The 13,260-nt window shown below is 31.7% G+C and overlaps 1 protein-coding gene across 1 annotated transcript in view; it reads right to left on the minus strand.

Annotated features, from left to right (window-relative positions):
- LOC134725741 (leucine-rich repeat serine/threonine-protein kinase 2-like) overlaps positions 1–13,260 on the minus strand; it is a 95,909-nt gene that overhangs the window by 66,121 nt on the left and 16,528 nt on the right. Inside the window, exons 7-16 of the mRNA XM_063589796.1 lie at positions 11,278–11,433; positions 9,787–9,912; positions 9,079–9,201; positions 8,376–8,482; positions 5,604–5,695; positions 5,089–5,195; positions 4,751–4,880; positions 4,308–4,441; positions 2,300–2,428; positions 1,117–1,197 (exon numbers count right to left, since the gene is read on the minus strand). Of these exons, the coding sequence (XP_063445866.1) occupies positions 1,117–1,197; positions 2,300–2,428; positions 4,308–4,441; positions 4,751–4,880; positions 5,089–5,195; positions 5,604–5,695; positions 8,376–8,482; positions 9,079–9,201; positions 9,787–9,912; positions 11,278–11,433 (1,185 nt within the window). The remainder of the gene's footprint in view (positions 1–1,116; positions 1,198–2,299; positions 2,429–4,307; positions 4,442–4,750; positions 4,881–5,088; positions 5,196–5,603; positions 5,696–8,375; positions 8,483–9,078; positions 9,202–9,786; positions 9,913–11,277; positions 11,434–13,260) is intronic.

A 13,260-nucleotide genomic window follows, 5' to 3' on the forward strand; every position in this document is an offset into this window, starting at 1 on the left:
GTTTCAAGTTGATTGGACTTCAACATCATCAAAAACTACCTTGACCAAAAACTTCAACCTGAAACTAACACTTTCATTTTCTATGTTCAGTGGACCGTGAAACTGGGGTCAAAAGTCTAATTTGGCTTTAAAATTAGAAAGATCATATCAAAAGGAACATGTGTACTAAGTTTCAAGTTAATTGGACTTCAGCTAAATCAAAAACTACCTTGACCAAAAACTTTAACCTGAAGCGGGACAGACAGACAAACGATGGACAGACAGAGGGACGAATGGACGCACAGACCAGAAAACATAATGCCCCTCTACTATCGTAGGTGGGGCATAAAAAGTATGTTTGCACCCAAGAAACAACTTTATATTTGGTGAAATTTTGTCAATAGTTATAATTAAGCTTCTGTTAAATTATTTTGTTGTTTCTTGGCTGTGTACGATGTTTCCACAACAGAAATAAAGATTAGAAAACTGCATAAATTCAGAATTCTTCATTGTTTTTGTGAAAACAGTACATATCATGACCTAATTGTGACGTCATCACATCAAAATCTTAACGCTTTTCATCCATATTTCTTGACCCTATGCATTTCTAAACATCATGTGCAAATTTGAAAAAGTTATCCAACATTTTATTTTCTTGGGCCAAAACTAGGCCTTAATGCCCCTACTATTTTCAGTGATCCTTGTAATGTAGTTACTGAGAAAATTTTGTGACTAAACTTTTCAACTTGGACCTCATGTGTTAAATGATGAAAGTGTTTGGTAAACAGGAAGTTGTTGAAAACACATCACAGGGTAAAGCTGACTTATAAAAATCCTGAAATAAAATTTCAGAAATCCTTGAAATGTAGTTCCTGAGAAAGAAGTGTTGAAAATTATTCATGGGGCGGATGGACAGACGGAATGAAGGGTGGAAGACATGATGGATGGACAGACACAGGTAAAACAGTATCCCCTACTTTTTTCAAAGAGGGGGTGTGAATATGCAAGTCACAAGCATTTTCAAAATCTGCGCTTAATTATCCTAAATATCCCATAATATTTTTAAAATGAAAAGTTTAAGACTACAAAAAGACAAAATTATTACCTTTTGACTAATATGTCATCTAATTTACTTACAAACCATATCAAGGTATTTCTTCAATACTGTAATAACATGTTGTGTAGCTCCTGTCATGTTTAACATCTCTGCAGCATTTTCTAATAAAACACAAAAAAACTTTGTTTTCAGTAAATTTGTAAACTTTCGTAAAAATACTGAGAGTTTAAAAAAAAAAAAGATTTTTCAAAAAATTCTGAGTGTTTCTAAACACTACAATATTGTACTTGAAGTTCAAATAATCCATAATTATATGCATCGATTAACTACCTCAGCTGCACAGCTACTCAGAATATCCATTTTAGTTTGTAATACCTTGGTTCATGATATTTTAACTGCTTTCACATCTTTCATGGGAAGATTATAGTTCTGCATGTGTAGTTGTGACCTATTACCATGTTTGTACTAACATGAGCAACATGACTGGTGCCACATGTAGGGCAGGGTTTTCATACCCTCCTGGAGCACCTGAGATCACCCCCAGATTTTGGTAGCATTTGCTAGAAATAGTCCTTATTTCTCTATATTGTGTTTTGTGTACTATTTTTTGTCAGTTTGTCTTTTTCTCTATTAGCCATTGCACCGTCAGGGTTTTTTAAACGATTTATGAGTTTGAATGTCCCTTTTGTATCTTTTGCATTGCCTCTCTTTTGCTAAATTACGTCTATTGGTCACTGGCCAACATTTGTCTCATTGGCAATCATATTTATTTTGAATATTTTCTTAATAATTTTTTTGTTAAAAAAACTATTCTTGGAATATCAATTTTAGCAGATTGCATAAGTAAGGGAACACCATAAAATTAAACTGCTACATAAAAAACAAATATTTAATGTTAACAACAAGATAGATTCTTTGATAGGAACCAGTGATAAAATCTTGTTCACTGGGAAAGGATAATTTTCCCAGAAGAAAGAAAATTGAGTTCACTGAAAATAAGTGAATCCATAGTATGTATAACGAAATCACTAACAAAAGTTATTATGGCAAAACTGTCATGAAAAATTGAAAAGTGTATTCTGAAACTCCTACCTTAACTTATTGTGGGATATGTTTCAAATGTTTGTCCAGCAAGCAAGGGAGGTAATTCATGTATAATCACATAAATGTCACACTATCACTAATCAGAATATTATTTTTTTACCATAGAATCAAGGAATGATTAGATTATTCCTATTAGAGGTGCTTACATACAATACATACCTGCAGCACAAAGGACACTCAAACATTCAATTCCAACCTCTTGTATTGTTTCATTATCTACAAATCTTTCTAAAGACTGAATAACTTTTATATGAATGTCTTCTAGGAAACACTGGTATCTCACAGAATCTGTAACAAACATAGTAAACTATTCCAAAAACTATGTTTTTGTTACAAGGGTTTATGTATATTAAAAAGTATAACAATTGTTCCTTAAACAAAATAGTAATTTTAGCATAAATAAGTCTTTTAAAAATATTAGTATTAAAAATATTTGATACTAAGATCATATACTTAAAGAAAATAATGGCATAATTGTACCCCATGATAAAAGTTATTTGTTCATATATGTATTCATTCAATTTGAAAAATTGCCAGAGCCATGTGATATGACCTTTGTTATCAACTGCTTCCAGTTTATATCAACTGCTTCTGTTTCATATTATTATTGCATGCTTTGCTGTACCCTTATCGCTTCACATTTCAACGTAACTCTGCAAATTCCTAAAATATACTCAATGGTACGTTTTTTTGGTAAAACTTAACAAAGTTGGATAATTTTTTTTTATTATAAATCAGCAAAATATATTATTAAAAAATGCAAAACAAAGTTTAACAAGAGTGCACACACTGAAATGTCTGGCCTTCTTTACTAATCATTAATATTATGCTGATTGTCCTAAGTATAAAGCTTTATTACAACTATCACATAAACTTAACATTAACCAAGATAGCTAAACAAAGACAAATGAACCATGAAAATGAGGTCAAGGTCAGATGAACCATGCCAGGCAGACATGTAAAGCTAACAATGCTTCCATACAACAAATATAGTTGACCTATTACTTCTAGTTTAAGAAAAATAGACCAAAACACAAAAAAAAACTTAACACTGTGCAATGAACCGTGAAATTGAGGTCATGGTAAAAAAAAACCTGCTGGACTGACATATTGATCATAATATATTTCCATACAACAAATATAGTTGACCTTTGGCATATAATATTAGATAAAAAGACCAAAACTTAACTTTGACTACTGAACCATGAAAATGAGGTCAAGGTCAGATGACATCTGCCCACCAGACATGTACACCTTACAATCATTCCATACAACAAATATAGTAGACCTATTGCATAAAGTATGAGAAAAACAGACCAACACACAAAAACTTAACTAGAACCAGTGAACCATGAACATGAGGTCAAGGTCAGATGACCCCTGGGCATGTACACCTTACAGTCCTTCCATACACCAAATATACTAGCTTTTTGCTTATAGTATCTGAGATATGGACTTGACCACCACTGATCCATGAAATGAGGTCGAGTTAAAGTGAAAACTGTCTGATGGGCATGAGGACCTTGCAAGGTAAGCACATACCAAATATAGTTATCCTATTACTTATAATAAAAGAGAATTCAACATTACAAAAAATTCTAAACCTATTTTTTAAGCGGTCACTGAACCACTAAAATGAGGTCAAGGACATTGGACATGTGACTGATGGAAACTTTGTAACATGAAGCATCTATATACAAAGTATGAAGCATCCAGGTCTTTCACCTTTTAAAATATCAACCTTTTAAGAAGTTAGCTAACGCCGCCGCTGCCATATCACTATCCCTATGTCAAGCTTTCTGCAAAAAAAGTTGTAGGCTCGACAAAAAACAGTTTTTGTCTGTATGTCTTCTGTTTAAGTTTATAATAAAAAGAACATAACATGTCATTTTTCATATCAGACCTCATATCAGCCCACGGTCAAAATCATCCCTTGACTCATTCTTTTGCCTGATATCATTACCTAGGGATGTTAATGAAAAATACTATGTTATAATCTTTACTTGTCATATGTATTGACAAAAATTAAATATTTCTAAAAAAAAAAAAATACTATACCAGAAATCATATTTGTAGAAAATTGTGTTTGATGTCTATCTTTTCAAAGTCTTTTTAATTAAAGATATTTTTATAATTGAAAAAAAGTAACATATAAAAATGGAAGTACCTATATCAGCAATACATGCTAATGTACTTGTAGCTTCAAGCTGAATACTCAGTTGTTGTGGAAATTTGTCTAATATTTTGCTGATCATGTTAAAAATTCTTTCATCTGTCACCAGCCTTCTTTTGTTCCTGTCACTGCAGAGAAAATTAGATACAAGTTTAAAATGTGTGCAACAAAATCTGCAAGTCAGACTTCAATTTAAATATGTTGATCTCTAGATAGTTCACCAATCCACTGAAAAATGTCCTAAATAAAGGTTGATGATTTTTTTTAATCTTCTTACAAAGGGTTCAAAATATTCTACTGTTGAAAGATTCAATAAGTGGAAACAGTTCTAAACTTCGGTAATTTTTAGCTTTTGAAATGTTTTTAGAACATTATAGTAGAATAAAACACCTTTAATGTACATAGTTACTATCAATATTCATATCACGTGATCTTACTTAAATATACAAAGCCCCCTCAAAGCCTTCAGTCCAGCTTCTACGGCTTTGGGATAATTAATATGAAGCTTCAACCCATCCATTACAACTGTGTGAACATTCTTGTCCATCAAATTACTGCATAGTCTCTCTGAAATATAACAAAGTTTTGTTCACTGTATATAAACAACAAAGTATTATTTTAGTTAACATCATTTCACATTGGTATGTATGGCTACATTTTAAGTAATTTCAATGTCTGAAACATCTTTCCAAACAATCAAATATACAAAATCTTCAATAATCATTCAATAACGCACATTTGAATATTCCATTATACTATGATAAACTTGACTGACCATTATCTGCTGCTAACCAGTAGATGGTATTACATGCTGCTACAAAAACTTTTGGATCTTTCCTATGCATCAGTAGTGCTCCCATACACATGGTATGGATTGGTTCTCTGAAAATTTTCAAATTCATTTATATGTTTAAATCCTAAATTACCACATACAAGATTAAAAATGGTATTTTCTATGTTATTCAGGGTCTTTACAGCGGATGTTGGCTCATTTTTCATGTAAATCTTTTCATTCACATAATGTTGACTCTAGAGTCTTTGCTATTACTCATAAGTTCCTTAGCAGTAAATACATCAACCTTTCAAATCCAATTAGAAAATTATATAATCTATATATAAATTTAGATTGCAATGAATAAGCAAGCCTCACAACATAAACTTTGCATGCAAATTAATCATACTCTGGCTGAATATACATTTTTTCTAATGCAAATGCAATGAACTGGGGCATGAATTGGTTGTAATATCACATACTAAAATACATGTGACATGAAAATGATAAAAGCTTACTGTGATATTTTTTCCTGAGAGTTTTCACCAATCCAAATAACACTATCATGTCTATTTTCTATCATAGTAGCTACAGCCCGACAACCATAAGCCTGGAATATAATTAAATCTTTAAAATCATTCCACATTACATTCTTTCATTCTCTTTCCTTACGTCATAAAACTTATAATGAACAGAGTTAGTCAAAGAACTTACATAGTATCCCTTCCCTCTTCAGTCATGTGCCTTAAGGGGGCTTGCGGGTATAATTTTTTTTTTTATATTGGTTTTGCTATATTTTTCTATAAATGAACTTTATCATATACTTAATAAAAAAATAAAATAAAAACATGGGGTCACTGTTCATTTAAGGTCACAATCTGCCTTCAAAAGAAGCATACTTTTTTGTACAGGTCCCTTTTTCCTGTTGAACTAATAGGAGAAATAGGGGTAATATTGAATAAAAAAAGAACCATATTACAGAAATCGCTTGAATTTTACAATAATTTAGTTTGAATACAGCTTATTTGAAAACCAGATGCTCCGCAGGGCGTAGCTTTATACGATCGCAGAGGTTGAACCCTGAACGGTTGGGGCAAGTATGGACACAACATTCAAGCTGGATTCAGCTCTAAATTTGGATTGTGATTAAATAGTTAACACAGCATAGGTTTCTGACACAGAATGAATGTGTTCTAATGAACTTAAAATTTGTGTTTTCTCTTGGAGCAATTCACTATGCTGTTGAATATTAATCCTCTCAAAAAAATGTTTGAAGAAATTTTCTTTTTATTTATGAAATTTCAAATGAGAAAAATTGAACCCAATTTTTTTAATCATATCCCCCTTTCCCTTATTCCAAAACTAATCTCAATTAAAATTTCTAATGGAGTTTGCAACAATAACTACTCATTTAAATACATCATAAAATATTAAGATGTAAAAAAAACTGCTTGTTATCACTGAATGGTAGAGATTATTTTAATTTATCAGGTGGTAGTAAAAAGTGAATATACATTGTATATAACAAAGATTTAAGTTGATTCTGGACAAAGAAAGATAACTCCAATCAAAAAAAATTCTTGCTATTGCACAATATTGTGCAATTAGATATTTCTTGCTTACTATTCTGGACAAAGAAAGATAACTCTAATTAAAAAAAAATTTGCTATTTCAAATATTGTGCAATTAGATATTTCTTGCCATTGCGCAATACTGTGCAATTGAAAAGACTTGCTATTGTACACTACTTAATATAATAATTTTGGATCCTGATTTGGACCAACTTGAAAACTGGGCCCATAATCAAAAATCTAAGTACATGTTTGGATTCAGCATATCAAAGAACCCCAAGATTTCAATTTTTGTTAAAATCAAACTAAGTTTAATTTTGGACCCTTTGGACTTTAATGTAGACCAATTTGAAAACAGGACCAAAAATGAAGAATCTACATACACAGTTAGATTTGGCATATCAAAGAACCCCATTTATTCAATTTTTGATGAAATCAAACAAAGTTTAATTTTGGACCCCGATTTGGACCAACTTGAAAACTGAGCCAATAATCAAGAATCTAAGTACATTTTTAGATTCAGCATATCAAAGAACCCAACCGATTCATTTTTTGTCAAAATCAAACTAAGTTTAATTTTGGACCCTTTGGACCTTAATGTAGACCAATTAGAAAACGGGACCAAAAGTTAAGAATCTACATACACAGTTAGATTCGGCATATCAAAGAACCCCAATTATTCAATTTTGATGAAATCAAACAAAGTTTAATTTTGGACCCTTTGGGCCCCTTATTCCTAAACTGTCGGGACCAAAACTCCCAAAATCAATACCAACCTTTCTTTTATGGTCATAAACCTTGTGTTTAAATTTCATAGATTTCTATTTACTTATACTAAAGTTATGGTGCGAAAACCAAGAAAAATGCTTATTTGGGTCCCTTTTTGGCCCCTAATCCCCAAACTGTTGGGACCTAAACTCCCAAAATCAATTCCAACCTTCTTTTTGTGGTCATAAACATTGTGTCAAAATTTCATTGATTTCTGTATACTTAAACTAAAGTAATTGTGCAAAAACCAAGAATAATGCTTATTTGGGCCCTTTTTTGGCCCCTAATTCCTAAACTGTTGAAACCAAAACTCCCAAAATCAATCCCAATCTTTCTTTTGTGGTCATAAACCTTGTGTCAAAATTTCATAGATTTCTATAAACTTAAACTAAAGTTATAGTGAGAAAACCAAGAAAATGCTTATTTGGGCCCTTTTTGGCTCTAATTCCTAAAATGTTGGGACCAAAACTCCCCAAATCAATACCAACCTTCCTTTTGTGGTCATAAACCTTGTGTTAAAGTTTCATAGATTTCTATTCACTTTTACTAAAGTTATTGTGCGAAAACTAAAAGTATTCGGACGACGACGACGACAACGACAACGACGACGCTGACAACGCCAACCTGATAGCAATATACGACGAAATTTTTTTCAAATTTTGCGGTCGTATAAAAAAATAATAAAAAAATAGGTCACGGATTTTTGTACCTTATGATAACAACAACAAAAAATTAATAAATAAAATATGTAATGAAAAAAAATGTTTAAATTTTTGCTGAAATTTGTGTACCCTTGAGTCTCCTTAACTGTCTCTAGATTATCCAAGAGCTTCATATCAATGTAAAAATGTCTTTATTCAGTAATTGTTATGTAAATAATGACACATTCACACTCTTGTGATATTAAATCTAATTTTTAAATTTCAAGTTTTAATTGGTCAACATTATCACCTGTACAGACGGGTCTTCTAAATGTCTTGACATTGCTTCATAAACAGTCTTGCACCATCTTGTTACAAACTCATCAATACTTAAAAACCCTGACATTTTATCTGGAGCTAATGAAAAATCAAAAATAACATAAGTCATGTAGTTTCAAAACAATTGCAGTAAGAAGTCATCTGTATGCTAACTGATTGTGTGTAATCCTGTATTTTTGTTTTTCTACCTTAATTTCAATCTTTTAAATGAATTTATCAGATTTTAACATTGATAAGCTACTACTGCCTCTTTTATTAAATTGCATTATGTGTATCCCAAAAGGATTTCCATGGAGGTGGAAAGTATCCAAGGAGCTCATTTATAGAAATATGTGAAATGATGAACAATTTTAATTTGTTATTATGTGTGCATAGTTCAACAATGAGTTCTAAAAAACAGCAATAATAAATGTAAAAACTGGTTAACTTTATATTATTGAAACATACAAAACAAAAATAGACATTTCAATTCAAAAGATTTTTTTTATTTATCATTCACTGTTAAGATATTTATTTTTTCCTATCTTTTAACTTCTTTTGTAGATCCTCCAAAAAACTAACTTTTTCAACCTCAATGATTGTGTCATATCCTATATTCTAAAATCAGCAAAATCTCAATGAATGGAAGAAAATCTAACAACCTTTAAGCAATATAAAAGGAACAGTAAAGATACCTGAAAGTATAAACAGCTTTAATCCTGCAATCTGTAAACCTGCATTATCTGACCACTTTCCCATTGTTTGTATCAAGTTGTTCTTTAGATATCCAGACTCAAACAAAAATTTCTTCTCTGCATCTAAAATAATGTTATTAATACAAATACCATACCCGTAGCCAGGGGGGTTCGGAGGTTCGGACAAACCCCCCCTTGAAAACAAATAAGCACTGTTAAAGTCAATGTTCTGTTCGAATTGTGACTGTTAAAGTTGAGTTTGTGAGTCCAACGAACCCCCCCCTTTGGAAATTCCTGGCTACGGGCCTGAATACCTAGAATTTAATAAAAAGATTAAAAAAAAACTTGAATTTAATCACAGATACATCAATATACAAAAGAGAGAAGGACTTGTTTAAAAGAAATACAGATGCATGTTTAGCATCAATTTGTTTGGTCTTTTGAGGATGTGGTATGATTGCCATGAGAAAAGTCGATGAACCATGACTAGAAGTTAGGGACAATAATTTCTGTAAAAAAAAATATGCTAATGCTGATATGTCTGCATACCAAATTTATCATTGACTTATCATAAGTAGTTCTCATGAAAATGACTTAAGCATGAACTTTAATAAATTGTTAACGCTCCCAAAACAGTATATATTATTCTTGCTTTTTGACTTTTAAGGTGAGACAAAACTCACAAAAAGAGAAAAGTTATTCTCTTACCTTCTTTAGTAAGTTGGACAAGATATTTCAAACATTCTTCTACAACCTCTTCATCATTACTCTGCTGAAGTTGTCTCATTATCAAATAATGTATATCATTATCTACCAAACATTGTCTGAAGTTCCCTATGAAATAGTAAATACGTGATAAGTATATTAGTTATTAGTTCCTTGATATCTTAAATGGAACGTCCTATTTATAAGCCTCATAAAATATATTACTAATTCTCAGGCACTGAAGCTATAAGGTGCTTTAAGTATGAATTAGACAAAACAAATTAAACAATTTAGTTTCCAATATTTATAAAAGTGGAATATTGAAATAATCATTATAATGTTTTGCTAATGGCAGTCAAACTAAGCTCAGACACATCATGTATTATTGTCATTTTAATTTTATCTACACTACCATTTAATTTCACCCTTAACTGGTGATGGATTACGCATGTCCTCATTATATTCAGCTATTAAAAAGAAAGGAAAGTCAGCATTGAAAAGTGAAACATGGAAGCCAATTCTGTTGACAGATTCTGTCCCCAAAAAATCATACAGGTAGGTATTACTTAAAATAAAAAATCCTTCAAAATACAACTGCATGAACGTCCACACCCAAAGGAACATGTCTGTACTAAGTTTCAAGTTGATGTTACCAACGCTTCATGGTAAACTACATTTAAACCAAAACTGAAAACTGATATAGGATGGACCACTGAACAGACTAAAAGTAAGACTAACAGAAAGATTAACAGGCAATCAAAAAGATGAATCAACAAAGGCACAGACAGGAAAACATACCATTCCCTACATCCATACAAATAATGGATGAATAATTATTCCATCTGATAGAATTACCCCAAATGCTGGTTCCTATGCTTAGCTTTTAATATACAATTATGGCCCATTGAAAAGGTGAATATCCAAAATTGTCAACACGAGAAGGTCATTTCAATGAGGGCGCAGTCGGAAGTGAAACAACTTTTAAGGGTTGACATATTCGAATATTCATCGATTCTAAGGAGCCACAATTGTCTTATTATACCGAACTTTAACAGTGGAAGGGCCTTTTGAACACCTACTATATTATTTACACAACAAACATGAAGATCACGTTTGAAATACATTTGTGTTCTAGAATTTCACGAATGTACAACAAAGAAAGAATCTTTTTGTAAAATATTGATGGCCCTGAAAAGGACCGTTTGTAAGAGGTATCATCGGCTGCTGGCACTCTAATCATGTCTAAAACCTAGCTAGTCCAAAGCCTTTACTTTTGTGACGTCATTTTTATGGGAGATAACTGGAGTGAAAACCAAGACACTCATAAGGTTATTTGCCGGTGAATAATAGGGCTAATGCTGGTGTAAATTTTTAGGGTTATATGTCTTCCCTTGCAATTAAGTGAAAATTAACTGAATTATTTCATGTCAGTTGATAAGGTGTTACCCAATAGGATTGTTTGTAATATATGTAAGGTATATTAAGTATAGTTACGTTCATTGTCCTCATTTCTTCCCTTCAAGGTTAAGCATGCAAATATCTGTAAAATTTTCAGCAATATATCTGAACAGTTCTCTTGTGATGCAGAAAAATTGTCCAACATAGTCTGCAAGTTTTCTTTTTTTATACAAATTTCTTTGACATCATCATCTAGAAATGAAATCAAATTCACAAGTTATTTGGCATTTAAATGTTGACAACAAATAGTATTAAAATATTTAAACAGTCACACCAATACTTGTTCAAAGTTAAGGAATAAAGCAAAATATAGAGGGTTTCAAGGGAACTATGTTTTTATTTGTGCTACCGTGGGTTATTACTTGAATAAAAGTTACATATTCTTGAAGAAATAAAACTAGAAACTCTAAAGAGCCTGTGTCGCTCACCTTGGTGTATGTGAATATTAAACAAAGGAAGCAGATGGATTCATGACAAAATTTTATTTTGTTGATGGTGATGTGTTTGTAAATCTTACTTTACTAAACAGTCTTGCTGCTTACATTTATCTCTATCTATAATGAACTTGGACCAGTAGTTTCAGTGGAAAATGTTTATAAAAATTCAAATTTTATGAAAGTTGTTAAAAATTGACTATAAAGGACAATAACTCCTTAGGGGGTCAATTTGACCATTTTGGTCATGTTGACTTATTTGTAAATCTTACTTTGCTGAACATAATTGCTGTTTACAGTTTATCTCTATCTATAATAATATTCAAGATAATTTTATCCAAAGTCAGATTTGCTCTAAATGTTTTGGTTTTTGAATTATAAGCCAAAAACTGCATTTTACCCCATTGTTCTATTTTTAGCTGTGGCAGCCATCTTGATTTGATGGCGGGGTCTCCGGACACTTTTTTCAAACTAGATACCCCAAAGATGATTGTTGCCAAGTTTGGATTAATTTGGCCCAGTAGTTTCAGAGGAGAAGATTTTTGTAAAAGATAACTAAGATTTACGAAAAATTGTTAAAAATTGACTATAAAGGGCAATAACTCCTAAAGGGGTCAACTGACCATTTCGGTCATGTTGACTTATTTGTAAATCCTACTTTGCTGAACATTATTGCTGTTTACAGTTTATCTCTATCTATAATAATATTCAAGATAATAACCAAAAACAGCAAAATTTCCTTAAAATTACCAATTCAGGGGCAGCAACCCAACAAAGGGTTGTCTAATTCGTATGAAAATTTCAGGGCAGATAGATCTTGATCTGATAAACAATTATACTCCTGTCAAATAAGCTCTAAATGCTTTGGTTTTTGAGTTATAAGCCAAAAACTGTATTTTACCCCTATGTTCTATTTTTGGCTGTGGCAGCCATCTTGGTTGGTGGACCAGGTCACTGGACACATTTTTTAAACTAGATACCCCAATAATAATTGTGGCCAAGTTTGATTGAATTTGGCCTAGTAGTTTCAGAGGAGAAGATTTTTGTAAAAGATAACTAAGATTTACGAAAAATGGTTAAAAATTGACTATAAAGGGCAATAACTCCTAAAGGGGTCAACTGACCATTTCAGTCATGTTGACTTATTTGTAAATCTTACTTTGCTGAACATAATTGCTGTTTACAGTTTATCTCTAACTATAATAATATTCAAGATAATAACCAAAAACAGCAAAATTTCCTCAAAATTACAAATTCAGGGGCAGCAACCCAACAACGGGTTGTCTGATTCGTCTTAAAATTGCAGGGCAGACAGATCTTGACCTAAAAATTAATAAACCCCTTGTCAGATTTGCTCTAATTGCTTTGGTTTTTGAGTTATAAGCCAAAAACTGCATTTTACCCCCATGTTCTATTTTTAGCAGTGGCGGCCATCTTGGTTGGTTGACCGGGTCACGCCACACATTTTTTAAACAAGATACCCCAAAGATGATTGTGGCCAAGTTTGGATTAATTTGGCCTAGTAGTTTCAGAGGAGAAGATTTTTGTAAAAGATTACTTTAATTTAAGAAAAATGGTTAAAAAT

Source organism: Mytilus trossulus, chromosome 1, assembly GCF_036588685.1.
Source record: "Mytilus trossulus isolate FHL-02 chromosome 1, PNRI_Mtr1.1.1.hap1, whole genome shotgun sequence".
Classification (NCBI taxonomy): Eukaryota; Metazoa; Mollusca; class Bivalvia; order Mytilida; family Mytilidae; genus Mytilus; species Mytilus trossulus.